Source organism: Coregonus clupeaformis, unplaced genomic scaffold (assembly GCF_020615455.1).
Source record: "Coregonus clupeaformis isolate EN_2021a unplaced genomic scaffold, ASM2061545v1 scaf0578, whole genome shotgun sequence".
In the NCBI taxonomy this organism is placed as follows: Eukaryota; Metazoa; Chordata; class Actinopteri; order Salmoniformes; family Salmonidae; genus Coregonus; species Coregonus clupeaformis.
In genome coordinates this window covers 245188-273128 of record NW_025534033.1, presented here as the reverse complement: position 1 = coordinate 273128, position 27941 = coordinate 245188, and the positions used below count along the sequence as shown (strand labels likewise).

The following is a 27941-nucleotide window of genomic DNA, read 5'->3' as shown; positions in this document are numbered from 1 at the left end:
CAGATCCTTCTGTCTTCATTTGCAAAGCAGCTGAGCAATAATGGTCATTCTGTCCTCAGCTATTGAGTGACCAAGCCATAGGAGTTTCATGGATAATAGACTCACAGTAACGACAACCACATAACCAAAACCCTCAAACTGAAGGTTCAAACCAGTGTAACCAAAATCAATTTGACCAGTATGTCCCATTACTGTAACATGAGAAATGGTTTTGCAAGAGGGACCTGGTCAATTCTGCAGAGAATCTACAGAGAGATGCACCGACAAACAGAACAGTCTGCAGCACACCAGACCCCTAGTCCAGACTATAATACGGTCTCCTCTCCGCTGTCACTAACATCACACTGTGTGAACCCAACAGGAACTCCCTGAGCGAATACCAGCAGGCCACTACCGCGCTGCTCTGCCCTCACTCTGACTCCAACACAACAGTCACTGTCCAAACAGCAGGTTTACACACAGACAGTCAGACAGTCCTCTTTACACACTCATCTGATCTGAACACATCAACCTGCTAATGTACTTCACAGGCTCATGACCAGACACTTCTGTCCATGTCCAACAGAATCAGACAAATATACTCAGATAAAACAGAAGCACAATGAGGGCTGTGACGGTCATGAATTTTGGATGACAGTAATTGGCCAGCCAAATGACCACGGTCACCGTAACAGTTTGGAATTGCGAGTATACCCATGAGTTTACGAGGGTTTTTTAAAATTATTTTTATTTAACCTTTATTTAACCAGGTAAGCCAGTTGAGAACAAGTTCTCATTTACAACTGCGACCTGGCCAAGATAAAGCAAAGCAGTGCGATAAAAACAACAACACAGAGTTACATATGGGGTAAAAAAAAACATAAGGTCATAAAATACAACAGAAAATATATATACAGTGTGTGCAAATGTAGCAAGTTATGGAGGTAAGGCAATAAATAGGCTATAATGCAAAATAATTACAATTAGTATTAACACTGGAATGCTAGATGTGCAAGAGATTATGTGCAAATAGAGATACTGGGGTGCAAAAGAGCAAAATAAATAACAATATAGGGATGAGGTAGATGGGTGGGCTAATTTCAGATGGGCTGTGTACATGTGCAGTGATCGGTAAGGTGCTCTGACAACTGATGCTTAAAGTTAGTGAGGGAGATAAGAGTCTCCAGCTTCAGAGATTTTTGCAATTCGTTCCAGTCATTGGCAGCAGAGAACTGGAAGGAATGGCGGCCAAAGGAGGTGTTGGCTTTGGGAATGACCAGTGAGATATACCTGCTGGAGCGCAGACTACGGGTGGGTGCTGCTATGGTGACCAATGAACTAAGATAAGGCGGGGATTTGCCTAGCAGTGATTTATAGATGGCCTGGAGCCAGTGGGTTTGACGACGAACATGTAGTGAGGACCAGCCAACAAGAGCGTACAGGTCACAGTGGTGGGTAGTGTATGGGGCTTTGGAGACAAAACGGATGGCACTGTGATAGACTACATCCAATTTGCTGAGTAGAGTGTTGGAGGCTATTTTGTAAATGACATCGCCGAAGTCAAGGATCGGTAGGATAGTCAGTTTTACGAGGGCATGTTTGGCAGCATGAGTGAAGGAGGCTTTGTAGCGAAATAGGAAGCCGATTCTAGATTTAACTTTGGATTGGAGATTCTTAATGTGAGTCTGGAAGGAGAGTTTACAGTCTAACCAGACACCTAGGTATTTGTAGTTGTCCACATACTCTAGGTCAGACCCGTCGAGAGTGGTGATTCTAGTCGGGTGGGCGGGTGCCAGCAGCGTTCGATTGAAGAGCATGCATTTAGTTTTACTAGTGTTTAAGAGCAGTTGGAGGCTACTGAAGGAGTGTTGTATGGCATTGAAGCTCGTCTGGAGGTTTGTTAACACAGTGTCCAATGAAGGGCCAGATGTATACAAAATGGTGTCGTCTGCGTAGAGGTGGATCTGAGAGTCACCAGCAGCAAGAGCGACATCATTGATATACACGGAGAAAAGAGTCGGCCCAAGAATTGAACCCTGTGGTACCCCCATAGAGACTGCCATAGGTCCAGACAACAGGCCCTCCGATTTCACACATTGAACTCTATCTGAGAAGTAGTTGGTGAACCAGGCGAGGCAGTCATTTGAGAAACCAAGGCTATTTAGTCTGCCAATAAGAATGCGGTGGTTGACAGCGTCGAAAGCCTTGGCCAGGTCGATGAAGACGGCTGCACAGTACTGTCTATTATCGATCGCGGTTATAATATCGTTTAGGACCTTGAGCGTGGCTGAAGTGCACCCATGACCAGCTCGAAACCGGATTGCATAGCGGAGAAGATACGGTGGGATTCGAAATGGTTGGTGATCTGTTTGTTAACTTGGCTTTCAAATACTTTCGAACGGCAGGGCAGGATGGATATAGGTCTGTAACAGTTTGGATCTAGAGTGTCACCCCCTTTGAAGAGGGGGATGACCGCGGCAGCTTTCCAATCTCTGGGGATCTCAGACGTTACGAAAGAGAGGTTGAACAGGCTAGTAATAGGGGTTGCGACAATTTCTGCGGCTAGTTTTAGAAAGAAAGGGTCCAGATTGTCTAGCCCAGCTGATTTGTAGGGGTCCAGATTTTGCAGCTCTTTCAGAACATCACCTGTCTGAATTTGTGTGAAGGAGAAGCGGGGGGGGGGGGCATGGGCAAGTTGCAGCGGAGGGTGCAGAGTTGGTGGCCGGGGTAGTGGTAGCCAGGTGGAAAGCATGGCCAGCCGTAGCAAAATGCTTGTTGAAATTCTCGATTATTGTAGATTTATCGGTGGTGATAGCGTTTCCTAGCCTCAGTGCAGTGGGCAGCTGGGAGGAAGTGCTCTTATTCTCCATGGACTTTACAGTGTCCCAAAACTTTTTGGAGTTAGTGCTACAGGATGCAAATTTCTGTTTGAAAAAGTTAGCCTTTGCTTTCCTGACTGCTTGTGTATATTGGTTCCTAACTTCCCTGAAAAGTTGCATATCGCGGGGGCTATTTGATGCTAATGCAGTACGCCACAGGATGTTTTTGTGCTGGTCAAGGGCAGTCAAGTCTGAGGAGAACCAGGGGCTATATCTGTTCTTAGTTCTGTATTTTTTGAATGGGCATGTTTATTTAAGATTGAGAGGAAATTACTTTTAAAGAACAACCAGGCATCCTCTACTGACAGAATGAGATCTATATCTATCCAGGATACCTGGGCCAGGTCAATTAGGAAGGCCTGCTCGCTAAAGTGTTTTAGGGAGCGTTTGACAGTGATGAGGGGTGGTCGTTTGACCGCGGACCCGTTACGGACGCAGGCAATAAGGCAGTGATCGCTGAGATCCTGGTTGAAGACAGCGGAGGTGTATTTAGAGGGTAAGTTAGTCAGGATGATATCTATGAGGGTACCCATGTTTACGGATTTAGGGTTGTACCTGGTAGGTTCGTTGATAATTTGTGTGAGATTGAGGGCATCTAGTTTGGATTGTAGGATGGCCGGGGTGTTAAGCATATCCCAATTTAGGTCACCAAGCAGTACGAACTCTGAGGATAAATGGGGGCAATCAATTCACATATGGTATCCAGGGCACAGCTGGGGCTGAGGGGGTCTGTAGCAAGCGGCAACAGTGAGAGACTTATTTCTGGAAAGGTGGATTTTTAGAAGTAGAAGCTCAAACTGTTTGGGCACAGACCTGGATAGTATGATAGAGCTCTGCAGGCTATCTCTACAGTAGATTGCAACTCCACCCCCCTTTGGCAGTTCTATCTAGACGGAAAATGTTATAGTTGGGGATGGAAATTTCAGAATTTTTGGTGGCCTTCCTAAGCCAGGATTCAGACACTGCTAGAACATCAGGGTTGGCGGAGTGTGCTAACGCAGTGAATAACTCAAAATTAGGAAGTAGACTTCTGATATTTACGTGCAAGAAACCAAGACTTTTGCGATTACAGAAGTCAGCAAATGATAGCGCCTGGGGAGTAGGAGTGATACTGAGGGCTGCAGGGCCTGGGTTAGCCTCTACATCACCAGAGGAACAGAGGAGGACTAGAATAAGGATACGGCTAAAGGCTTTAAGAACTGGTCTTCTAGTGCGTTGGGTACATAGAATAAAGGGGGCAGATTTCGGGCGTTGTAGAAAAGATTCAGGGCATTATGTACAGACAAGGATATGGAAGGATATGAGTAAAGTGGAGGTAAACCTAAGCGTTGGGTAACAATGAAAGAGATAGCATCACTGGAGGCACCAATTGAGTCGGTCTCCGCGTGTATGGGGGGTGGGACAAAGGAGCTATCTAAGGCAGGTTTAGCTGGGCTGGGGGATCTACAGTGAAATAGTACAATTAGAAATAACCGAAACAACAATAAGCTAACCATATTGACAAGGGAGAGAGGCATAAAGCAATCAAGGTGTAATTTGAGAGAGCTAAGACAACAGCTGGTAATGACGACACAGTTTGGGCTGAGGCTAAACATAAACAGGATGCAGTACCGTAAAAAGGAACAGTCCAGCAGACATCAGCTGTATAGCTGAGTTATCATAAGGTCCGGTGAACAGCAATAGGATAGTTCGGAGGTAGTTCGGGGGCTGCTAAAGCACTAGTGAGCAAGAGGGCACGGCTAGCGTGTGCTAGCAGGCCGGGGCTAGCAGATGGAATCTTCGTGGTCAACGTCGTAACGGGAAGCCTGTTGTAAAATCTACCTCATCAGACGATTTCGTCGGCAGACCAGTCGTGTAGGATCGGCTGGGCTCCGTGTCAACACTAGGTGGTCCCGTCCGGTTGACAGAGAGGTAGATAGCCGGGAGATGGGAGATGGGCCTAGCTCAGGATGATTAGCCAGACCTCAACGTCCATTTTGTTGCAGCTAGCTGGTAGCGATGAATCCGGAGTTAAAGGTCCAGTGATTCAGTGATTCCGGCAGAAAAACTGATATGTTCTGGGTCGATAACGCGCTGTGCAGACAGTGCAGACTGGCCGAATAATAGTCCAGACTAGAGCTGGCTGGTAGGTAGTGCTGGCCACGGGCAATGGTGAAAAACCGCTAACGGTAGCTGAGAGCAAGTAGCTAGTTAGCTGGCTACTCCCGTCCGTTAGACCTAGAGGTAGATAGCCGGGATATGAGCCTGGCTCTAGGCTAGCTCGAGGCTAACTGGTGCTTGCATCGGGGGCAGTGGTGATTAGCCAAACAGCAACATCCATTCGGTTGCGGCTAGCTAGTTGCGATCCGGTGATTAATGTCCAGTGATTAAATTATTCCGGCAGAAAATCCAATGTTTTGGGTGAAATAGCAACTGTGGCTAATAGCAAGTAGCTAGTTAGCTGGCTAGCTAGTTTCAACTGGAGATTCTAGATAAAAGGTAAGTCAATAATAGAATCCGTTCCACATTGAGTGAGGCGGGTTGCAGGAAAGTATATTTTGTAGAAGGATGAAAAGTCTGATAGGAAAATATGTACGAAAAATAAAAATAAAAACAGGGTATTTACAGGCTATTTACAGACACAAGAGGTTCCAAGCTCGTTCTATTCATTCTATTTCTATGTGTGCTGCTGCTGTATTGCAGAAGGGGTGTTGCCTAGGCAACCAAATACTTGTTTGCTTGTTAGCCTCTTACGAACCATCCTGATCTCGCAAGCTCACATTCTGTTTCCATGTAGTGAAACAGAATGTAAACTCGCGAGATCAAGATGGTTCTTACAAAGCTACAAATGCCCAGCCGTCGCGTCTTCAGTCAGCTGTTCATCATTTTTTTACGGTTTTGACGGTTATTTTATTTTCATGATGGTCTTCATCCACAACCGTTGGTTGCACAGTTTTACAGTAATTGTGCCAGCCCTACGCACAATACGGCATGAAAGTGATGCGTAGAATTCCAGGAAGCCGTTTTTGAACTTTTTGAATGGTGTTCAATGGGTAAAAAAACGTAGTGTAATGGTCTTCAGCGCAATAAAATTCATAAAGGCATCTGGCAGACGTAAATTAATCCACAAATACAAATATAATTGTATATACAGTGAGCTCCAAAAATATACAGTGACAATTCTGTTGTTGTTTTGGCTCTGTACTCCAGCACTTTGGATTTAACAGCCATATCGGATGAACTGTTTAGAAATTACATCACTTTTTGTACATTGTCCCCCCATGTTAGGGGACCAAAAGTATTGGGACAGTACCACTCAACAGTTTGGACACACCTACTCATTCATTTTCTTTATTTTTACTATTTTCTACATTGTAGAATAATAGCGAAGACATTAAAACTATGAAATAACACATATGGAATCATGTAGTAACCAAAAAAGTGTTGCCACCCTTTGCCTTGATGACAGCTTTGCACACTCTTGGCATTCTCTCAACCAGCTTTATGAGGTAGTCACCTGGAATGCATTTCAATTAACAGGTGTGCCTTGTTAAAAGTTAATTTGTGGAATTTATTTCCTTCTTAATGCGTTTGAGCCAATCAGTTGTGTTGTGACAAGGTAGGGGTGGTATACAGAAGATAAGCCCTATTTGGTAAAAGACCAAGTCCATACTATGGCAAGAACAGCTAAAATAAGCAAAGAGAAATGACAGTCCATCATTACTTTAAGACATGAAGGTCAGTCAATTCTACAATGTAGAAAATAGTAAAAATAAAGAAAAACCCTGGAATGAGTAGGTGTGTCCAAACTTTTGACTGGTACTGTATACGTGTATTAAAGTAGTCCAAAATGTGGTATTTGGTCCCATATACATGAATGCGTATGCTACCATGATTATGGTTAGTCCTGAATGAATCGTGAATAATGATGAATGAGAAAGTTACAGACGTCTGTAACTTTCTCACTCATCATTCATTATTCAGGATTCATTCAGGATTATCCATAATCATGGTAGCATCCACATTCATGGAGAAGTGTTTAGAAACATATTCTATTCTTATTTACAATAAAAGTGACTCCAAAATGACACAATACATTATTTACCATTAATTTCTATTGGGCACAAAATAATCTGAAACACAACCAAAACAAACAGCAACTGCATCCAACAAACTTGACGTAGTCATTGTGTGCTATGAAAATGGGACCAAATACTTAACTTTTTACTACTTTAATACACACATAAGTGAATTTGTCCCAATAATGTACAAAAAGTGTTGTAACTTCTAATCGGTTCACCCGATATGGATGAAAATACCCTCAAATTAAAGCTGACAGTCTGCAGTTTAACCTCAGTCATTGTATCATTTCAAATCCAAAATGCTGGAGTACAGAGCCAAAACAACAACAAAATTGTCATTGTCACTGTATATCTGTGTTTTCACAAATTTGATAACATAATCATCAAACCCATTCAAAAGATTATGGAATAGGACCCGGAAGAATGAGATGACATCACTTGCACATCATATAGGTGAGAAAGTTTTGCGATGTTCATTGAAACTACTCCCATGTTTATCAGATCACTTAACTTTACAATTAGCATCTCCAACCATTTCCTGACTTTGAATCCTCTGAAAGTATTGCAGAATGAGTTGTGCTAAATCCAAGCAGTGTGGAGTAGTGTTATCTGAAATGCTTGAAAGTCTCTCTGCTGATTTGGCTTATGTTAATGAAGTACCGTAAACCCTAATCCTCTGTCTATCCCTTTAATCCACTGTGATTAGCCTCAGATCATCATTTGGAAAAGAATCTCCTGCAATTTGTTCCTACATTTCAGGAAATGCAATAAATGTAACATGTAGGGAGAGGTTGCTGATGTAACCCAGTTTCTTGATGGAATTACACAGGGCCGATGAAAAGATGGTAATTGATGAGTTTCTTGAGAGTGTCACCGCTGTCGACGCCATTTTCTATGCTGGTCATGTCTGAAATAACACTTTGCTAAACATCTTTATCATGTAGCATGGACAGCAAAACAGCACAGAAGTGACACAAAGGCTGATCGGCATAATACACTTCTGATAGCTCATTATCACACATTCTAAACTGGGTGGTTTGAGCCCTGAATGCTGATTGGCTGAAAGCCGTGGTATACGAGACCGTATACCACAGGTATGACAAAAATTTACTTTTTATTGTTCTAATTACGTTGGTAACCAGTTTATAATTTCATTAAGGCACCTCAGGGGTTTGTGGTATTTGGCCAATATACCACGGCTAATGACTCTGCGTTGTGTTTGCTTGAGAACAGCCCTTATCCATGGTATATTGGCCATATATTACACCACCTCTGGCCTTATTGCTTAAGTATAACACTGATGGCATCTCCTAAAAACAATTAGCCAGATTAGCTTTAGTTGTCTTCATCAGGGTGGGTGAGTCGTTGATGGGTGCAATTTATGCTGGCTTTCATCCCTGCCTAATAATCAGAGATGGAATTATTTTCTACCAGGACAACCAGGTGTGTGAACTTTCTAGTTCCAGTACAGTCTCCTCTACCAGCCAAGGAACAACAGAGGAGGTTCATATCAGTAAGTGGCTGAGCTGCTCTGGTACAGTACAGGGACATGGGAGACCTACCTGTCTGTCTAGCTTCTGTTGGCGGAGGTTGCTGCCCTCATCGTCCAATGTACTGCAGAGAGAGAGAGAGAGAGAGAGAGAGAGAGAGAGAGAGAGAGAGAGAGAGAGAGAGAGAGAGAGAGAGAGAGAGAGAGAGAGAGAGAGAGAGAGAGAGAGAGAGAGAGAGAGAGAGAGAGAGAGAGAGAGAGAGAGAGAGAGAGAGAGAGAGAGAGAGAGAGAGAGAGAGAGAGAGAATCAGAGAGAGAGAGAAACAAAGAGAGAGAATCAGAGAGAGAGAGAAACAAAGAGAGAGAGAAACAAAGAGAGAGAGAAACAAAGAGAGAGAGAGAGATGGTTAAAACAAAAGCACTTTCCATTTTTTTTGACTTTCTACAGAACAGACCCATACACTCCAGATAGGAAAAACATTAGTTTCCTCTCCTGTTTGATACACTGTGAGAACCAACCACTTGGAAATAATGGGAAATGGTGATACATTAATCTCTCTCATGCAGCTTTCCTGTGATGCAGAAAACAGCATGTGATCCCTTGAAAATGCAGTGTCTGTCACTGGAGGAGAGAAAATAGTTATTGGGAGTGACATGTCATGTTGCCTCCGATATGTTCTCTAGGGAGCGACACATAACTTTTACGATTAAATTACAAAATCTGTAGAATGACATCATACAGAGATCAGTAAAAACAGCATGGATATGAAGTGCTAGGGACAATTCTAATCATAATCACAATTGGACATTGATCAAATGTCTGTATCCGGTGTGATAGGACTATAAAGGCAATTGTAAGGAATGCTCTGTCTCAGCCAGTCGCCGTCTTTCCCATCCCTCCCACTCCGAAACACATGCAACCTCTAAATCAGTCATGACACACTCCCTGATTGCCCAGACCATTTAAACTAAAGGGTTCTTAATTAAAGACAATAAGAGACTGAAGGTCAGGGGAAGGGGAACAGTGCTTCAGCTGGGGGGGTAGATGGAGCAGAACCGTGGGGGGGGTTCAATAATATGTGTGTGTGTGTGTGTGTGTGTGTGTGTGTGCCACATACACAGTACATCTCCCTTTCTGAAACACACACAGAAAACCACTCACTAGCGACAGTCAGCAATCAAGTGTGTGAATGTGTTTTAGACAGGCAGATAATGACTTAAACAGAGCTGTTACAATGAGGGTCAACTACCTATCGCATTACGGTAGAGAAGACATGCTAATTGATATGCATCAGTGGTAAGCTAGAATGTGCATTAGACCCCTCCACCCTTGTCGCCCCCCACCCACCCCCGCCCGCCACCATTGATGTCAATAACAACGTAGTCTGAATAGAACCCATTGACCCCCCCAACATTGATGCATTAATGCTATCCTTATTGGGAACACAGCGCTGGTGAAGTTCCCAGTGAGTGTTTTATGTGTTTTACCTGCAGTGCAGAGGGATGTCTTAGCAGATATTCTATTTTCATGTTCCCTCCACAGAATAGAGTTAGAATGTTGTGCTGTCTACCAGCATCACATGAATAATCAATGAGGGTTGTCGTCGTAAAGAAAAACAATTAGTTAAAATGCCTTACATTACGTTTTACATAGTAAAACAGGGACATATTTTTCCCTGATACACTCTTGTCTAAAACACTCAATATAGTACAGGTTTTCAATGGCATTTCTCTGAAATCATGCCAATTCCACAATTTCTGTTGCCAAGTCCTTCATGCAATTTATGATGTTTTTTCCTCGGTTTAAATATCAAACATTTTCATAGAAATTGGTGATGTATGATTGTTGTGCAAGCACTTGCACTAGATTCAAAAAGCCTGTGTACAGTGAGGGAAAAAATTATTTGATCCCCTGCTGATTTTGTACGTTTGCCCACTGACAAAGAAATTATCAGTCTATAATTTTAATGGTAGGTTTATTTGAACAGTGAGAGACAGAATAACAACAAAAAAATCCAGAAAAACACATGTCAAAAATGTTATAAATTGATTTGCATTATAATGAGGGAAATAGGTATTTGACCCCCTCTCAATCAGAAAGATTTCTGGCTCCCAGGTGTCTTTTATACAGGTAACGAGCTGAGATTAGGAGCACACTCACAAAGGGAGTGCTCCAAATCTCAGCTTGTTACCTGTATAAAAGACACCTGTCCACAGAAGCAATCAATCAATCAGATTCCAAACTCTACACCATGGCCAAGACGAAAGAGCTCTCCAAGGATGTCAGGGACAAGATTGTAGTCCTACACAAAGCTGGAATGGGCTACAAGACCATCGCCAAGCAGCTTGGTGAGAAGGTGACAACAGTTGATGCGATTATTCGCAAATGGAAGAAACACAAAGTCACTGTCAATCTCGCTCGGCCTGGGGCTCCATGCAAGATCTCACCTCGTGGATTTGCAATGATCATGAGAACGGTGAGGAATCAGCCCAGAACTACACGGGAGGATCTTGTCAATGATCTCAAGGCAGCTGGGACCATAGTCACCAAGAAAACAATTGGTAACACACTACGCCGTGAAGGACTGAAATCCTGCAGTGCCCGCAAGGTCCCCCTGCTAAAGAAAGCACATATACAGGCCCGTCTGAAGTTTGCCAATGAACATCTGAATGATTCAGAGGAGAACTGGGTGAAAGTGTTGTTGTCAGATGAGACCAAAATGGAGCTCTTTGGCATCAACTCAACTCGCCGTGTTTGGAGGAGGAGGAATGCTGCCTATGACCCCAAGAACACCTTCCCCACCGTCAAACATGGAGGTGGAAACATTATGCTTTGGGGGTGTTTTTCTGCTAAGGGGACAGGACAACTTCACCGCATCAAAGGGACGATGGACGGGGCCATGTACCGTGAAATCTTGGGTGAGAACCTCCTTCCCTCAGCCAGGGCATTGAAAATGGGTCGTGGATGGGTATTCCAGCATGACAATGACCCAAAACACACGGCCAAGGCAACAAAGGAGTGGCTCAAGAAGAAGCACATTAAGGTCCTGGAGTGGCCTAGCTAGTCTCCAGACCTTAATCCCATAGAAAATCTGTGGAGGGAGCTGAAGGTTCGAGTTGCCAAACGTCAGTCTCGAAACCTTAATGACTTGGAGAAGATCTGCAAAGAGGAGTGGGACAAAATCCCTTCTGAGATGTGTGCAAACCTGGTGGCCAACTACAAGAAACGTCTGACCTCTGTGATTGCCAACAAGGGTTTTGCCACCAAGTACTAAGTCATGTTTTGCAAATCAATTCATAACATTTTGTGTTTTTCTGGATTTTTTTGTTGTTATTCTGTCTCTCACTTTTCAAATAAACCTACCATTAAAATTATAGACTGATCATGTCTTTGTCAGTGGGCAAACGTACAAAATCAGCAGGGGATCAAATACTTTTTTACCCTCACTGTATGTACAGTATGCGTATGCGTGCATGCGTATACATGTTTCTCTTAGTATGCACAATACCCTACGTGGCCCACATTTAAAGTTTGTGTACTTTAAAGTGTTAGGCATTTTTTTACAGTAGGTATTTACAGTGGGAGAAAAAATTATTTAGTCAGCCACCAATTGTGCAAGTTCTCCCACTTAAAAAGATGAGAGAGGCCTGTAATTTTCATCATAGGTACACGTCAACTATGACAGACAAATTGAGGAAAAAAATCCAGAAAATCACATTGTAGGATTTTTAATAAATTTATTTGCAAATTATGGTGGAAAATAAGTATTTGGTCACCTACAAACAAGCAAGATTTCTGGCTCTCACAGACCTGTAACTTCTTCTTTAAGAGACTCCTCTGTCCTCCACTCGTTACCTGTATTAATGGCACCTGTTTGAACTTGTTATCAGTATAAAAGACACCTGTCCACAACCTCAAACAGTCACACTCCAAACTCCACTATGGCCAAGACCAAAGAGCTGTCAAAGGACACCAGAAACAAAATTGTAGACCTGCACCAGGCTGGGAAGACTGAATCTGCAATAGGTAAGCAGCTTGGTTTGAAGAAATCAACTGTGGGAGCAATTATTAGGAAATGGAAGACACACAAGACCACTGATATTCTCCCTCGAACTGGGGCTCCGCTCCACGCAAGATCTCACCCCGTGGGGTCAAAATGATCACAAGAACGGTAAGCAAAAATCCCAGAACCACACGGGGGAACCTAGTGAATGACCTGCAGAGAGCTGGGACCAAAGTAACAAAGCCTACCATCAGTAACACACTACGCCGCCAGGGACTCAAATCCTGCAGTGCCAGACGTGTCCCCCTGCTTAAGCCAGTACATGTCCAGGCCCGTCTGAAGTTTGCTAGAGTGCATTTGGATGATCCAGAAGATGATTGGGAGAATGTCATATGGTCAGATGAAACCAAAATATAACTTTTTGGTAAAAACTCAACTCGTCGTGTTTGTGTTGTGACAAGGTAGGGGGGGGGGGGTATACAGAAGATAGCCCTATTTGGTAAAAGACCAAGTCCATATTATGGTAAGAACAGCTCAAATATGTAAAGAGAAATGACAGCCCATCACTACTTTAAGACATGAAGGTCAGTTAATACGGAACATTTCAAGAACTTTGAAAGTGCAGTCGCAAAAACCATCAAGCGCTATGATGAACTGGCTCTCATGAGGACCGCCACAGGAAAGGAAGACCCAGAGTTACCTCTGCTGCAGAGAATACATTCATTAGATTTACCAGCCTCAGAAATTGCAGCCCAAATAAATGCTTCACAGAGTTCAAGTAACAGACACATCTTAACATCAACTGTTCAGAGGAGACTGTGTGAATCAGGCCTTCATGGTTGAATTGCTGCAAAGAAACCACTACTAAAGGACACCAATAATAAGAAGAGACTTGCTTGGGCCTAGAAACACGAGCAATGGACATTAGACCGGTGGAAATCTGTCCTTTGGTCTGATGAGTCCAAATTTGAGATTTTTGGTTCTAACCGCCGTGTCTTTGTGAGACGCAGAGTATGTGAACGGATGATCACCGCATGTGCGGTTCCCACCGTGAAGCATGGAGGAGGAGGTGTGATGGTGCTTTGCTGGTGACACTGTCAGGACAATGCAGGCTGTGTAAGGGCTATTTTACCAAGAAAGAGAGTGATGGAGTGCTGCATCAGATGACCTGGCCTCCACAATCACCCGACCTCAACCCAATTGAGATGGTTTGGGATGAGTTGGACCGCAGAGTGAAGGAAAAGCAGCCAACATGTGGGAACTCTTCCAAGACTGTTGGAAAAGCATTCCTCATGAAGCTGGTTGAGAGTATGCCAAGAGTGTGCAACGCTGTCATCAAGGCAAAGGGTGGCTACTTTGAAGAATCTCAAATATAACATATATTTTGATTTGTTTAACACTTTTTTGGTTACTACATGATTCCATATGTGTTATTTCATAGTTTCGATGTCTTCACTATTATTCTACAATGTAGAAAATAGTAAAAAAATCAAGAAAAACACTTGAATGAGTAGGTGTGTGTCCAAACTTTTGACTGGTACTGTATATAATTGTTAGCTTCTGTGTACAGTAGGAACAGTATAGGTAGCCTGGCGTCCCTCCCTGGCAGTGCTGTGTGTGTTTGGCTGTGACCTGCTGGAGCCAGAGTGAGTCTGATAGACTGGGCTGGCTCAGGGCTGGCTCACAGGGGATTAATGAGAGGCCACAGAGGTGCAGCTGAGTCCCCAACTCACCTCCCCTTGCCTCGCCCGGCCTCACCAGGCCCCATACATAAATGTTTCATGGAAAGCACCAGGCAGGCTCCATCTGATGGGAGGAACTGCTTAATGCTCTGAGAACCCATCCATGACGGGCTGGCCAGGCCTCCAAGTTGAGAGGAACATCCTGTTCCACCTTCCCCTCTTACATTGACATTTTAGTCATTTAGCAGACACTCTTATCCAGAGCGACCTACAGTTAGTGAGTGCATAAATTTTTTGTTTTTCATACTGGTCCCCCGTGGGAAACGAACCCACAACCCTGGCGTTGCAAACGCCATGCTCTACCAACTGAGCTACACGGGACTACACTCTTCTCCCCACTCAGCTCCCCTCCCATCCCCGATCATCCTCCCACAGGTAAGCAAAGTGACTCCGTGGTAGTGCCTGAGCCTAAGCATGTCAGTGTACTGTGCTGTTTAAGGGATCTTGTCCCTGAGGACAGTTATTAAAGACGACACTGCGTCACCTAATATGTCATCCTGTCTGTTACCTTTAACACTTAGGCCTACAACATCAATATCACCTTTATTATCTACACTACTAATGTCACTGACTACTGCTATATCACTCTTATCATCGGAATCACATCTTAATATAGCAAACATATTTTAAAAAATGTTTTGAAGAGTTCTCTTCACAAAGTAATTTGTCATAGAGCACTTAACAATGAACACGCTTAACAATAAACTATACCGCAAAAAGAGCACGCCTAAGGATACAAAAGGAAATTACATTTCATTTTCAATTATTATTTTCTATGAGGAGATTTTATTTCATGAAAGGAACTGATTAGTTCCCTAGATTGACTGAAATGAGAACAGATATTTGGAACTACTGTTCCTGGTAGGCTCATATTGAAACAATCTCTATGGTTGCTCTTCCTCGCAGATGAAAAAAGCCCCTAATAAGTGGGTTTAAGAACCCTAGACCCTGCCAAATCCAAATCCAGGAAACTCAGGTGTGTGTGTTTGATGTTGGTGTGTGTGTCTGTGTGTGTGCGTGCATTACCTGATTCTTAGAAGCAGCAACATTAGTACGTGTACGTACACACAGATCTATCACTACCTTTATTGCTCCATCATAGGAGGCCAGCTCTCCTGACGCAATCTCTCAATGAGATTCATGGCAAGCCAGCTCCGTAACTTATAGCAACGAGGAGCCAATGGGAGCAGAGGAAGCAGTGCAACCATGGCAATCGGGCTTCTCTTGGAGGCAACAGCAGCAGCAGTAGCAACAGCAGCAGTAGTAATGCCGTTGAGAGCAGCCATAAGTCTTTATTTCACCCAGAAAGAAGCTAACTGATAAATAACACTTACATTAACCATTCAGGGCAGATTGTGACACGAGAATGCCTATAATCAGCAGAATGCATTACCAATGTATGGGGAGAGACATGCAGGGGTCACACAGAGCAAAGCAAAGGCTACTGCTTCCCAAGGTGGTAGTAGTGGAGAAAATACACTTTGGGGGGAAATGAGCAGAGCTTTTTATAGATTCTATTACACCAGATTCTGCATGAGAAAATCCCCATGTAATTGGATTACAGTAAAACGGTGACATATATTCCCTAAATAGATTTTCATATGAGCAGAAGACTGCTAAACTTTACGACTCACCAATAATACAGTAGCCTACACAACATTGGAATTAGATGTGTACTTCAGTTATGTTATTAAAAAAGTCGGTCAATAAATACACTATAAAGACAGGTCCAAAATCATTTCACATGAATAACCAGTCATATCTACTACAGTTATTATAAAGCACTAAGAAATACAGTGAGGCTTTCATCATTCTTGAAATACAAAACCAAAGCAACATCAATTAGATACTACCACACACCAATGACCACAATTGACCCTTCGCTAAGCCCCGCCCCCCTTGGTTACTGTTGCAACCTCAGACAACATTTTCCCGGGAAGCCCAATTCCCCCTTCTAACCACTGGAGAAATCCACTCACAATGATCTCAAACTGTGTTTTTAATACACAATGAAATTAAACACAGACTACTACCCTTTGCTAATAAGGAAACTCTCGGGTATGTTGTGGTGGATTGTCATTACAATTGCTTCACAGGAACCTGGTAAAATTATGTTTATAGTGTGGCTAGCCACTGAATGGCTCTGAATTAAAGAGATTCTCAGGTACAGTTGTATACTTTTAGCCAGTAGTTCTGAAAGTAGCGCTCACGAGCAGTGGCGGCACGTCCATTAGGGCGTTAGGGGCGGCACCCCACCTGTGATTGGTCCCCCCCAAAAAGTAAAAAAAAATATATATATATACAGTGGGGAAAAAAAGTATTTAGTCAGCCACCAATTGTGCAAGTTCTCCCACTTAAAAAGATGAGAGGCCTGTAATTTTCATCATAGGTACACGTCAACTATGACAGACAAAATGAGAAAAATCCAGAAAATCACATTGTAGGATTTTTAATGAATTTATTTGCAAATTATGGTGGAAAATAAGTATTTGGTCGATAACAAAAGTTTCTCAATACTTTGTTATATACCCTTTGTTGGCAATGACACAGGTCAAACGTTTTCTGTAAGTCTTCACAAGGTTTTCACACACTGTTGCTGGTATTTTGGCCCATTCCTCCATGCAGATCTCCTCTAGAACAGTGATGTTTTGGGGCTGTCGCTGGGCAACACGGACTTTCAACTCCATCCAAAGATTTTCTATGGGGTTGAGATCTGGAGACTGGCTAGGCCACTCCAGGACCTTGAAATGCTTCTTACGAAGCCACTCCTTCGTTGCCCGGGCGGTGTGTTTGGGATCATTGTCATGCTGAAAGACCCAGCCACGTTTAATCTTCAATGCCCTTGCTGATGGAAGGAGGTTTTCACTCAAAATCTCACGATACATGGCCCCATTCATTCTTTCCTTTACACGGATCAGTCGTCCCTGGTCCCTTTGCAGAAAAACAGACCCAAAGCATGATGTTTCCACCCCCATGCTTCACAGTAGGTATGGTGTTCTTTGGATGCAACTCAGCATTCTTTGTCCTCCAAACACGACGAGTTGAGTTTTTACCAAAAAGTTCTATTTTGGTTTCATCTGACCATATGACATTCTCCCAATCCTCTTCTGGATCATCCAAATGCACTCTAGCAAACTTCAGACGGGCCTGGACATGTACTGGCTTAAGCAGGGGGACACGTCTGGCACTGCAGGATTTAAGTCCCTGGCGGCGTAGTGTGTTACTGATGGTAGGCTTTGTTACTTTGGTCCCAGCTCTCTGCAGGTCATTCACTAGGTCCCCCCGTGTGGTTCTGGGATTTTTGCTCACCGTTCTTGTGATCATTTTGACCCCACGGGGTGAGATCTTGCATGGAGCCCCAGATCGAGGGAGATTATCAGTGGTCTTGTATGTCTTCCATTTCCTAATAATTGCTCCCACAGTTGATTTCTTCAAACCAAGCTGCTTACCTATTGCAGATTCAGTCTTCCCAGCCTGGTGCAGATCTACAATTTTGTTTCTGGTGTCCTTTACAGCTCTTTGGTCTTGGCCATAGTGGAGTTTGGAGTGTGACTGTTTGAGGTTGTGGACAGGTGTCTTTTATACTGATAACAAGTTCAAACAGGTGCCATTAATACAGGTAACGAGTGGAGGACAGAGGAGCCTCTTAAAGAAGAAGTTACAGGTCTGTGAGAGCCAGAAATCTTGCTTGTTTGTAGGTGACCAAATACTTATTTTCCACCATCATTTGCAAATAAATTCATAAAAAATCCTACAATGTGATTTTCTGGAATGTTTTTTTCTCATTTTGTCTGTCATAGTTGACGTGTACCTATGATGAAAATTACAGGCCTCTCTCATGTTTTTAAGTGGGAGAACATGCACAATATGTGGCTGACTAAATACTTTTTTTCCCCACTGTATATAATTCATGGATTATGTTTTAAATGCTCATAAAAGTGCAGTAAATGTGTATATTTTCCTCTTTCAAAAACATATTGTTCAAAACAAGTTGTTCAGTTACTTACTCCTCTCCCCCTCAGTGACTGCCAACAGCTCCTTGGGAGCATAGGCCGTGCAAACATTGCTTGGATTGTTTTGCCAGTTATTTGCTATGAGGGGGAACTACCCCAATGAAACCGCAGGATTTCATAGCATAAATTATAACAGCACAAAGTACATGGACTGTCCTGGGGTCGCTCAAATGTGCGCTCAGTCAAAACTTCTGGGTCTGCTCTAGTCTCCCTCTAGTCAATGAGTCTCTTGCGCCAGACAGCTTACTTCCACACGTGAGACTAGATCTGCTCTATCAGGTACAGATGGCGCTAAAGCAAAAAGCTAAGTGTAATTCACTTGTAAATGAATAGTCATAACAGTCATTAGAGGCTGGGACCTGATAAACCAGACATCTACATCCAACAAGAGTCGAAGGACAGAGGGATACACTAGCTAGAACCTTCTCATCGCGGATCTGGTAGGACAAAAAGGCATGACGGTGGCTGGCCAATTTAATTGTTTCCCCCCCATGGTGTTCATCAGGTTCTACTGTAGATGGTGACAGGGCGACATGTTGTGTGGACTAAAACAGCATAAAACTGGGTGTATCACAGAGCATGATCAAATTAATTAGCCAGCTATAGTAATTTTGAGAAACATTGAGAAATAGCTTGGTAGATTTTTTGTCAAATTACCTTTGATAAGCAGCTAGCTAGCTAAAGTCTTTCTATACTAATATTGGACTAATTCGGAAATATTAAGTTATTTCCAAATGAAAGTTAGCTGGCTGGCCTCCCGAGTGGCGCAGCGGTTTAAGGTGTGTATCACAGAGTCGTCACTACAGACCCGGGTTCTATCCCAGGCTGTGTCACAACCGGCCGTGACCGGGAGTCCCATAGGGCGGCGTAAAATTGGCCCAGCATTGTCCGGGTTAGGGGAGGGTTTGGCCGGGGGGGCTTTACTTTGCACTAGCGACTCCTTGTGGTGGGCCGGGCGCCTGCAGGCTGACCTCGGTTGTCAGTTGAACAGTGTTTCCTCCGACACATTGGTGCAGGCGGGTGTTAAGAAGCGCGGTTTGGAGGACGCATGACTCAACTGTCACATCTCCCGAGCCCGTTGGGGAGTTGCAGCGATGAGACTGGATCGCAATTGGATATCATGAAATTGGGGAGAAAAAGGGGTTAAAATGTTGTATTATAATAATAATAATAAGAAAGTTAACTGGCTAGCACTTCATGCTTTGTGACATTATGTTAGCTAGCTATCCCCAGTTAGATAATGTGTTTTCACTTATTGCATCTGCATGCTTGTTTAGTTCTCCTTGGTGTACGTTTTAGCTGGCTGCTCATTCTAAATAGTATATTCTAATCTGTTCAAAACAGTGGCAGCATTTGCAGCAGTGGTCATTCGGTTTTTGTCATGCAAAAGTTAAATAGGTGTATTTATGCTGTGGTTAAAATGCACAGATCGTTTTATATATCTTCTCAAAGACTTGGCATCATATTTCTGTCATGCTGTTTGTTGACAACTCCAACCACCCCGCGCCCGGATATTCAGCCAAATCAGCGGCCACCACTGCTCACGAGCCAAAAGTGGTCCCCAAAAATGGCATACTCTGTCACACGTGCAGATATGTGCTCCACGGCATTGCTCTCTCTCGCTCTACTGCGTTTGCATCTTGCTAGCTGTCACTCAAATGGCAATGGGGGTGAAGCTTATTGGATAAAACTCGAATTTCTAGGGGGCTGACCCACATGGGGGAAAATGTATTGGAAATGGCGCAGCACAGGTTATAGAAAAACAGTTGCTTTCAAACTAAGGATTTTGTGGCTAATTGAGGTAAGACACTAATTCTACTCATGTATGAACTACACATTGACATGGGCGCCTGATTGTCTGAAAGTGGGGGTGCAAAAGCTTGGGTGGGAGGGGTGTGGCATTTTTAAAACAATTTTCCTGCAATTCTACACTGTTTCTTAACAGCGGGAATACACAACTATTTGTCTTAGGTTTAGCCACAATTAATTATATTGAAAAAGTATTTTAAAGACTAGATTACTAATCTACCTCCTTCCCTGAAAATCCCACCCCCAATAATGAATTGACAGGTCTGAAACCCTGCCAACCCTGTGACTCAAACATCACGCCCCCTTACCTTAAAATCCCACCCAAAGTGAAATGATACAATGAATTTGCTCATGTTGCACGCCGCTCAAATGATATGTAACAACATCATTGGACCAACACCATCGGACATGAAACAACGATACAAATGTAACAGCACAACAAAATAGATAAACAATTTTCTTTTGCAGGTGCCTTTTCATTTTATACACCGGTTGTGCAAGTAGTGCTTTCTAACTGCACTGAACCAAAATAGTGGCGAGCGGGAGCGAAGCAAAACTTTCTAGTGGTCAAAACCATTCATCTTGAGGCTAGTGATTTGCAGTTCGCGAATGATATGTTATTTTTTAACTACTCTTTTTACTTGACTCGAGAGTCATGATTCGTTTCTTTGAGTGACTCATTAATTTTAGTTTGACCTGCTGGCCCGCCTGGCCTCAATGAATTCTAAAGCAGGATTAATACCCACTCCTCCGACCACCAACAGTCTATCATTTTCCCGCAGAAAAATGTATCATGCTACAGGCAGCATAGAGAAGGAAAATAACTGATAACTGATTGCATGGTGCAAGCATGAATGCAATCAATCCGATAGCATTGAGAAGTTTACCACAACAGTCACAGGCTTCATCAATAAGTGCATAGAGCATGTCATCCCCACAGTGACTATAAGAACGTATCCAAACCAAAAACCATAGATTACAGGCAATATCCGCGCTGGGCTAAAGGCTAGACCTACCGCTTACAAGGAACAGGACATAGACGCATACAAGAAAACCCACTACGACCTCCGACGAGACATCAAACATGCTTGCAGACGACAACTGATTACAAAGGGAAACCCAGCCATGAGTTGCCCAGCGATGCAGAACTCCCATATGAGCTAAATGCCTTTTATGCTTGCTTCGAGGAATATAAAACTGTACCTTGCATGAAACCCCCCGTTTTTCCTGATGACTGTGTGATCTCGCTCTCCGTGGCCAATCTGAGCGAAACGTTTAAACAGGTAACAATCACAGAATACCAGGGCACGTTCTCAAAGCATGCACAGACCAGCTGGGCAAGTGTCTTCACAGCCATTTCCAATCTCTCCTTGTCCCAGTCTGTAATCCAAACATGTTTCAAGGTGACCACCATTGTCCCTGTTCCTAAGAGCTCGAAGGTAACCTTCCTAAATGACTATCGCCCTGTAGCACTCACATCTGTAATTATGAAGTGCTTTGAAAGGCTGGTCATGACACACATCGACACCATCATCCCAGACACCCTAGACCCACTCCAATTTGCATACCGCCCCAACAGATCCACAGATGACGCAATCTCAATTGCACTTCACACTGCCCTCTGCCACCTGGACAACAGGGGAAATAGCTATGTGAGAATGCTGTTCATAGACTACAGATCAGCTTTCAACACCATAGTCCCCTCCAAGCTCATGACCAAGCTAGGGACCCTGGGACTGCACCCCTCCCTCTGCAACTGGACTTCCTTATGGGCCGGCCCCAGGTGGTGAGGGTAGACAACAACACCTCTGCCATGCTGACCCTCAACACAGGGGCCTCTCAGGGGTGTGTGCTTAGTCCCTTCCTAATCACCCACCTCAGGGGTGTGTGCTTAGTACTCCCTGTTCATCCATGACTGTGTGGCCACGTACGACTCCAACACCATCATCAAGTTTGCTGATGACACGACAAGTCATCCTACAGGGAGGATGTCATTGATTTAGCAGTGTGGTGTCAGGGACAACCACCTTGCCCTCAACGTCAGTAAGGTTAAGGAGCTGATCGTGGACTATAGGAGAAAGAGGGGAGAGAATGCCCCTATCCACATCGATGGGGCTGTTGTGGAGTGGGTGGAGATCTTCAAGTTCCTTGGCGTCCACATCACTAAGGACTTAACATGGTCCACACACACACGCACAGTAGTGAAGAGAGCACGGCAGCGCCACTTCCCCCTCAGGAGGCTGAAAAGATTTGGCATGGGCCCTCGGATCTCAAAAAGTTCTACAGCTGCACCATTGAGAGCATCTTGACTGGCTGCATCACCGCTTGATACAGTGAGGGAAAAAAGTATTTGATCCCCTGCTGATTTTGTAAGTTTGCCCACTGACAAAGACATGATCAGTCTATAATTTTAATGGTAGGTTTATTTGAACAGTGAGAGACAGAATAACAACAAAGAAATCCAGAAAAACGCATGTAAAAAATGTTATAAATTGATTTGCATTTTAAATGAGGGAAATAAGTATTTGACCCCTCTGCAAAACATGACTTAGTACTTGGTGGCAAAACCCTTGTTGGCAATCACAGAGGTCAGACGTTTCTTGTAGTTGTCCACCAGGTTTGCACACATCTCAGGAGGGATTTTGTTCCACTCCTCTTTGCAGATCTTCTCCAAGTCATTACGGTTTCGAGGCTGACGTTTGGCAACTCGAACCTTCAGCTCCCTCCACAGATTTTCTATGGGATTAAGGTCTGGAGACTGGCTAGGCCACTCCAGGACCTTAATGTGCTTCTTCTTGAGCCACTCCTTTGTTTCCTTGGCCGTGTGTTTTGGGTCATTGTCATGCTGGAATACCCATCCACGACCCATTTTCAATGCCCTGGCTGAGGGAAGGAGGTTCTCACCCAAGATTTGATGGTACATGGCCCCGTCCATCGTCCCTTTGATGCGGTGAAGTTGTCCTGTCCCCTTAGCAGAAAACCACCCCCAAAGCATAATGTTTCCACCTCCATGTTTGACGGTGGGGATGGTGTTCTTGGGGTCATAGGCAGCATTCCTCCTCCTCCAAACACGGCGAGTTGAGTTGATGCCAAAGAGCTCCATTTTGGTCTCATCTGACCACAACACTTTCACCCAGATCTCCTCTGAATCATTCAGATGTTCATTGGCAAACTTCAAACGGCCCTGTATATGTGCTTTCTTGAGCAGGGGGACCTTGCGGGCGCTGCAGGATTTCAGTCCTCCACGGCGTAGTGTGTTACCAATTGTTTTCTTGGTGACTATGGTCCCAGCTGCCTTGAGATCATTGACAAGATCCTCCCGTGTAGTTCTGGGCTGATTCCTCACTGTTCTCATGATCATTGCAACTCCACGAGGTGAGATCTTGCATGGAGCCCCAGGCCGAGGGAGATTGACAGGTCTTTTGTGTTTCTTCCATTTGCGAATAATCGCATCAACTGTTGTCACCTTCTCACCAAGCTGCTTGGCGATGGTCTTGTAGCCCATTCCAGCCTTGTGTAGGTCTACAATCTTGTCCCTGACATCCGTGGAGAGCTCTTTGGTCTTGGCCATGGTGGAGAGTTTGGAATCTGATTGATTGATTGCTTCTGTGGACAGGTGTCTTTTATACAGGTAACAAGCTGAGATTAGGAGCACACCCTTTAAGAGTGTGCTCCTAATCTCATCTCGTTACCTGTATAAAAAGACACCTGGGAGCCAGAAAACGTTCTGATTGAGAGGGGGTCAAATACTTATTTCCCTCATTCAAATGCAAATGAACTTATAACATTTTTGACATGCGTCTTTCTGGATTTTTTTGTTGTTATTCTGTCTCTCACTGTTCAAATAAACCTACCATTAAAATTATAGACTGATAATTTCTTTGTCAGTGGGCAAATACTTTTTTCCCTCACTGTATGGCAAATGCACCGCCTTTGACCGCAAAGCGCTACAGAAGGTGGTGCTGACAGCCCAGTACATCACTTGTGCCGAGCTCCCTGCCATCCAGGACTTCTATATCAGGCGGTGTCAGAGGGAAGGCCTGAAAAAGACTCCAGCCACCCAAGCCATAGACTGTTCACTCTGCTACCGTCCGGCAAACGGTACCGGAGCATCGGCTCTCGGATCAACAGGCTCCTAGACAGCTTCTACCCCAAGCCATAAGACTGCTAAATAGCCAATCAATGGCACCCGAACTGCACTGACTCCATTTTGCACTTACCCTACGCACACTCACTAGACTATATGTACACACCATATACACACATACACTAACACACACTACATTGACACTCCAACAGAAAACCCACACACATTCACATACACCACATATGCACACACACAACACACACCGACACAACACAAACACACATACATACCAGTGGAGGCTGCTGAGGGAAGGACGGCTCATAATAATGGCTGGAATGGAGTGTAATGGAGTGAATGGAAAACCATATGTTAGATACCATTCCATTCACTCCATTACGGCCATTATTTTGAGCCGTCCTCCCACTCAAGACCGTTTTGCGTGTCTGATTGGGCTGCACGACGAGTCGATAACCGCCGGCGGTAGCTAACGTGGAAATGTTTTTCTCTCACATTATTTTATTTCAAGTAGGATAGCAGCCTACACAATAAATAACTAATAACTATCTAGATACATACAGTACATACAGTCTACTTCTCAATGGGGAGGGAATGAACGGCAACAACACCAGGACACAGTACCCTTCGCTCCCACTTGACAAGCACTACTGCCCGGCAACAGCGTAGGAAGTAGCTACCTAGTAGCCAATATCAGGGTGAAAGTCACAGTAAGTACACACATACAATGCATGAAGCAACAGTACAACCATTCTCAATACTTTTAATCAAAAATAAACAATCATCAGTTTTATAACTGAAAATGTACAATTATTTGTGTAAAACTAACAGTGAAATACGACTGAGGCGGTACGGTAGCTCAATGTGAGGTAGCTGCGAAAAAAAATACAATAATAATAATAATAATAATAATAAATACATACATACATACATACAACACTCAATCAAAACGGTCTAACCTATAGCAGAGCGCTTTTGACACACCCACTCCTTTCCACACGCCCACTACTTTCCTTTCGACACACCCACTCGCCCATACTCTGGTCGCCATATTGGGATGCAGCTCACTTTTGGAGCTAAACTAGCTAGTGCTCTCAAATTGTATCCTGATGTCGACAGCAGATGGGAGTTGTATTAACAACATGGCTAACTTAGCTAGCTAACATACATTTAGAGAAAACAAGTTATATTAAGTGGCTAGCTAGTTAGCGTTAGCAACGTTTTGTGGTCAATGAGACTGAGACAGCTAACCAGCTGAGCAAGCAAACAAATCATTTCAGATTCGAAAAATACTCCATCAAGAGGCTCTGCATATCAGGAATTACAGTAGCTAGTACTACCCCTGGTTCACTATTCAATTATTTAACAATTTAAACAATTTATATTTTAAAGAAAACTCTCCGTTTTTCCCACTGCCCTCACTGGCTTTCATGTGTTTCAAAATAAACGTGAGCTTGACTAAGGTGTCGGACTCGTGGAGAGTTGCTATCCATTGGAGCACTGCGATTGGTTGCCCAAAATTTTGAGACGGGGCTTAGCGAAGATGTTAACCATCTAAACTTCCATGTATGCACCCAGGTGTTATCCTTCATTCTCTCTATCCTTAATAGTGCTGGAACATGCATAGCTATTCACACTCCCTTCTCTTGTGGTCTGTGGAGCCTTAACTAGCACCCAGAGGACTATACTGTACTGTACCTGTAGGGGATCCAGTCGGAAGAGTGCTTGGAGCTCATCTCTCTACCACTGACTGCTGCTGTCCTCCGAGTGCTGGGCTAAGGGGGGGCCTGCTATAGCAGCCGAGCGAGGCAGAGGCAGCTGAGGGGTCTGGCTACAGCGATCACGGCGACAGAGCCCACGCAGCCAGCGCATCCTCTGCACAGAGATCTCAAAGTCCCCCAGCCTCTCCCTGTCTGTCTGTCCCTGTGTTCCTCAGTCAGTACAGCCTATGGAGCACATAGCCCAGCTCTGGGGCTGGAGATGACTAACGATCCAGGCAGGAAGGCTCCTCAGTCATGCACATGAGCAGCACACATAAAACAACCCCCTTCTCTCAGCCTCCTGTCCTTCATGTGCGCGTTCTCTCTGGTTCTCGTGCTCTCTCTCTCGCTCACACCCTGCTCTGCTCCCACTCCCGCTCTCAGCGCTCTCTCACTTCTCTCCTCCACCTCTCTATCGCTCTCTCTATCCCTCGCACTCTGGCTCTCTCACACTATCTCTCTGTGAGCATCAGTTAGAGCGGGAATCGAGCAGCATGCCTCGAGGCGGAGGAAACAGGAACCAGAGATTCTCTTTTGTCTTGCTGCTTTAATGTTTCAGCCGTAGTGTTCACGTCCGGTCTTTCCTCCCCCACACACACAAGCACACACATACACCTAGCTGCTAAAGCAAGGACTCAGATGTCTTTTCTGAGACATGATTTATTCATTCTCTGAGAGTGAAGGTCATTAACATATGACTGTACGGAGTAGTGGTAATAGTCATTTAACATGCTCCGGACAAAGACACACTGTCTGTCTATGATAATGACTGCCTCAGTCTCCCTCTCTCTCTCACACACACACACACACACACACACACACACATCTGCTGCCCCCCCACCCACCCACCCACCCCTGGTGTGTTCTGATGGTTATTACATTAAACATTAAATCAATCAAATATATTTCCCTTAAAACTACTTATTGATGCAATTCCATGTTGGCTTAATCAGCAATCTAAAAAACATATAAAAACAAATGCAAATCAGTTGTGTTTATTAAACATTCAATTTCAAAATAGAATATATCAAATATTAATCTGGTCCACCAGCCTGCTCTCTCTGTCAAACCTATACGGAGTGTACAAAACATTAAGAACACCTGCCATTTCCTTGACATAGACTGACCAGGTGAATGTTATGATTGTGTTTGTGTGTCATTCAGAGGGTGAATGTGCAAGACAAAACATTGAAGTGCCTTTGAATGGGGTATGGTAGTAGGTGCCAGGCCCACCGGTTTGTGTCAAGAACTGCAACGCTGCTGGGTGTTTCCCGTGTGAATCAAGAATGGTCCACCACCCAAAGGACATCCAGCCAACTAGACACAACATGGGAAAGCATCCCTGTGGAACGCTTATGACACTTTGTAGAGTCCATGCCCCGACGAATTGAGGCTGTTCTGAGGGCAAAAGGGGCAGGGGGGGTGCAACTCATATATTAGGAAGGTATTCTTAATGTTTTGTACACTCAGTGTGTATCTATACGCATGCAGTAGCAATTGAGCCTGGGGATAAGGTTAATAAAATAGAGAACACGCTATGAGATATAAGGACCAACGTCCAGTTTTATATGGTTAAAAATGGCCTTCCATATACTGTATTTTCACCACAACATCCCCAGGCACGAAGTGTTTTAACTGTATTTCATCATGGGGATGTTGTGCTCTTTCCTACTCATCTCTATCACGGTCACATTCAGTCACTTTGATTTAGTGTGTGTTCAGTGAACCTGGCCATTGATTCTGATATTCAGCACTGCTGACAGACCTTTTGCTGAACCACTCAACACACAAATACACACTGGACAGAACACACCATCTTAGGGATATGCTGAGGCATGTGTGATACTTGGGGGAACATGCATGTCTTTTCGCCGACAAGGTCAGAGCGCTGCTGATGAGACTGTTATTTTGATACAGATACTGTGCACACAAGTTATGGCATGATATACAGCTTTCTTTTTCACTGCATTATTCACGATAGCACACAATGCTAGTCAAATAAATGTCATTGGAGTCATGTGACAGATTAACACGTCAGAGGCAGTGCAAGCAGTATTGAGGGCGCTTCAGCATTTTCTCTCAATTATTTACGGTATGCCTCAA

At 44.0% G+C, this 27941-nt stretch overlaps 1 protein-coding gene across 1 annotated transcript in view; it reads right to left on the bottom strand.

The window, feature by feature from the left end:
• Positions 1-26435, bottom strand: part of LOC121556182 (tubby protein homolog) — a 49518-nt gene extending 23083 nt beyond the window's left edge. Inside the window, exons 1-2 of the mRNA XM_045216008.1 lie at positions 25777-26435; positions 8482-8533 (exon numbers count right to left, since the gene is read on the bottom strand). Of these exons, the coding sequence (XP_045071943.1) occupies positions 8482-8533; positions 25777-25814 (90 nt within the window). The 5' untranslated portion in view covers positions 25815-26435. The remainder of the gene's footprint in view (positions 1-8481; positions 8534-25776) is intronic.
• Positions 26436-27941: the final 1506 nt, after the last annotated feature.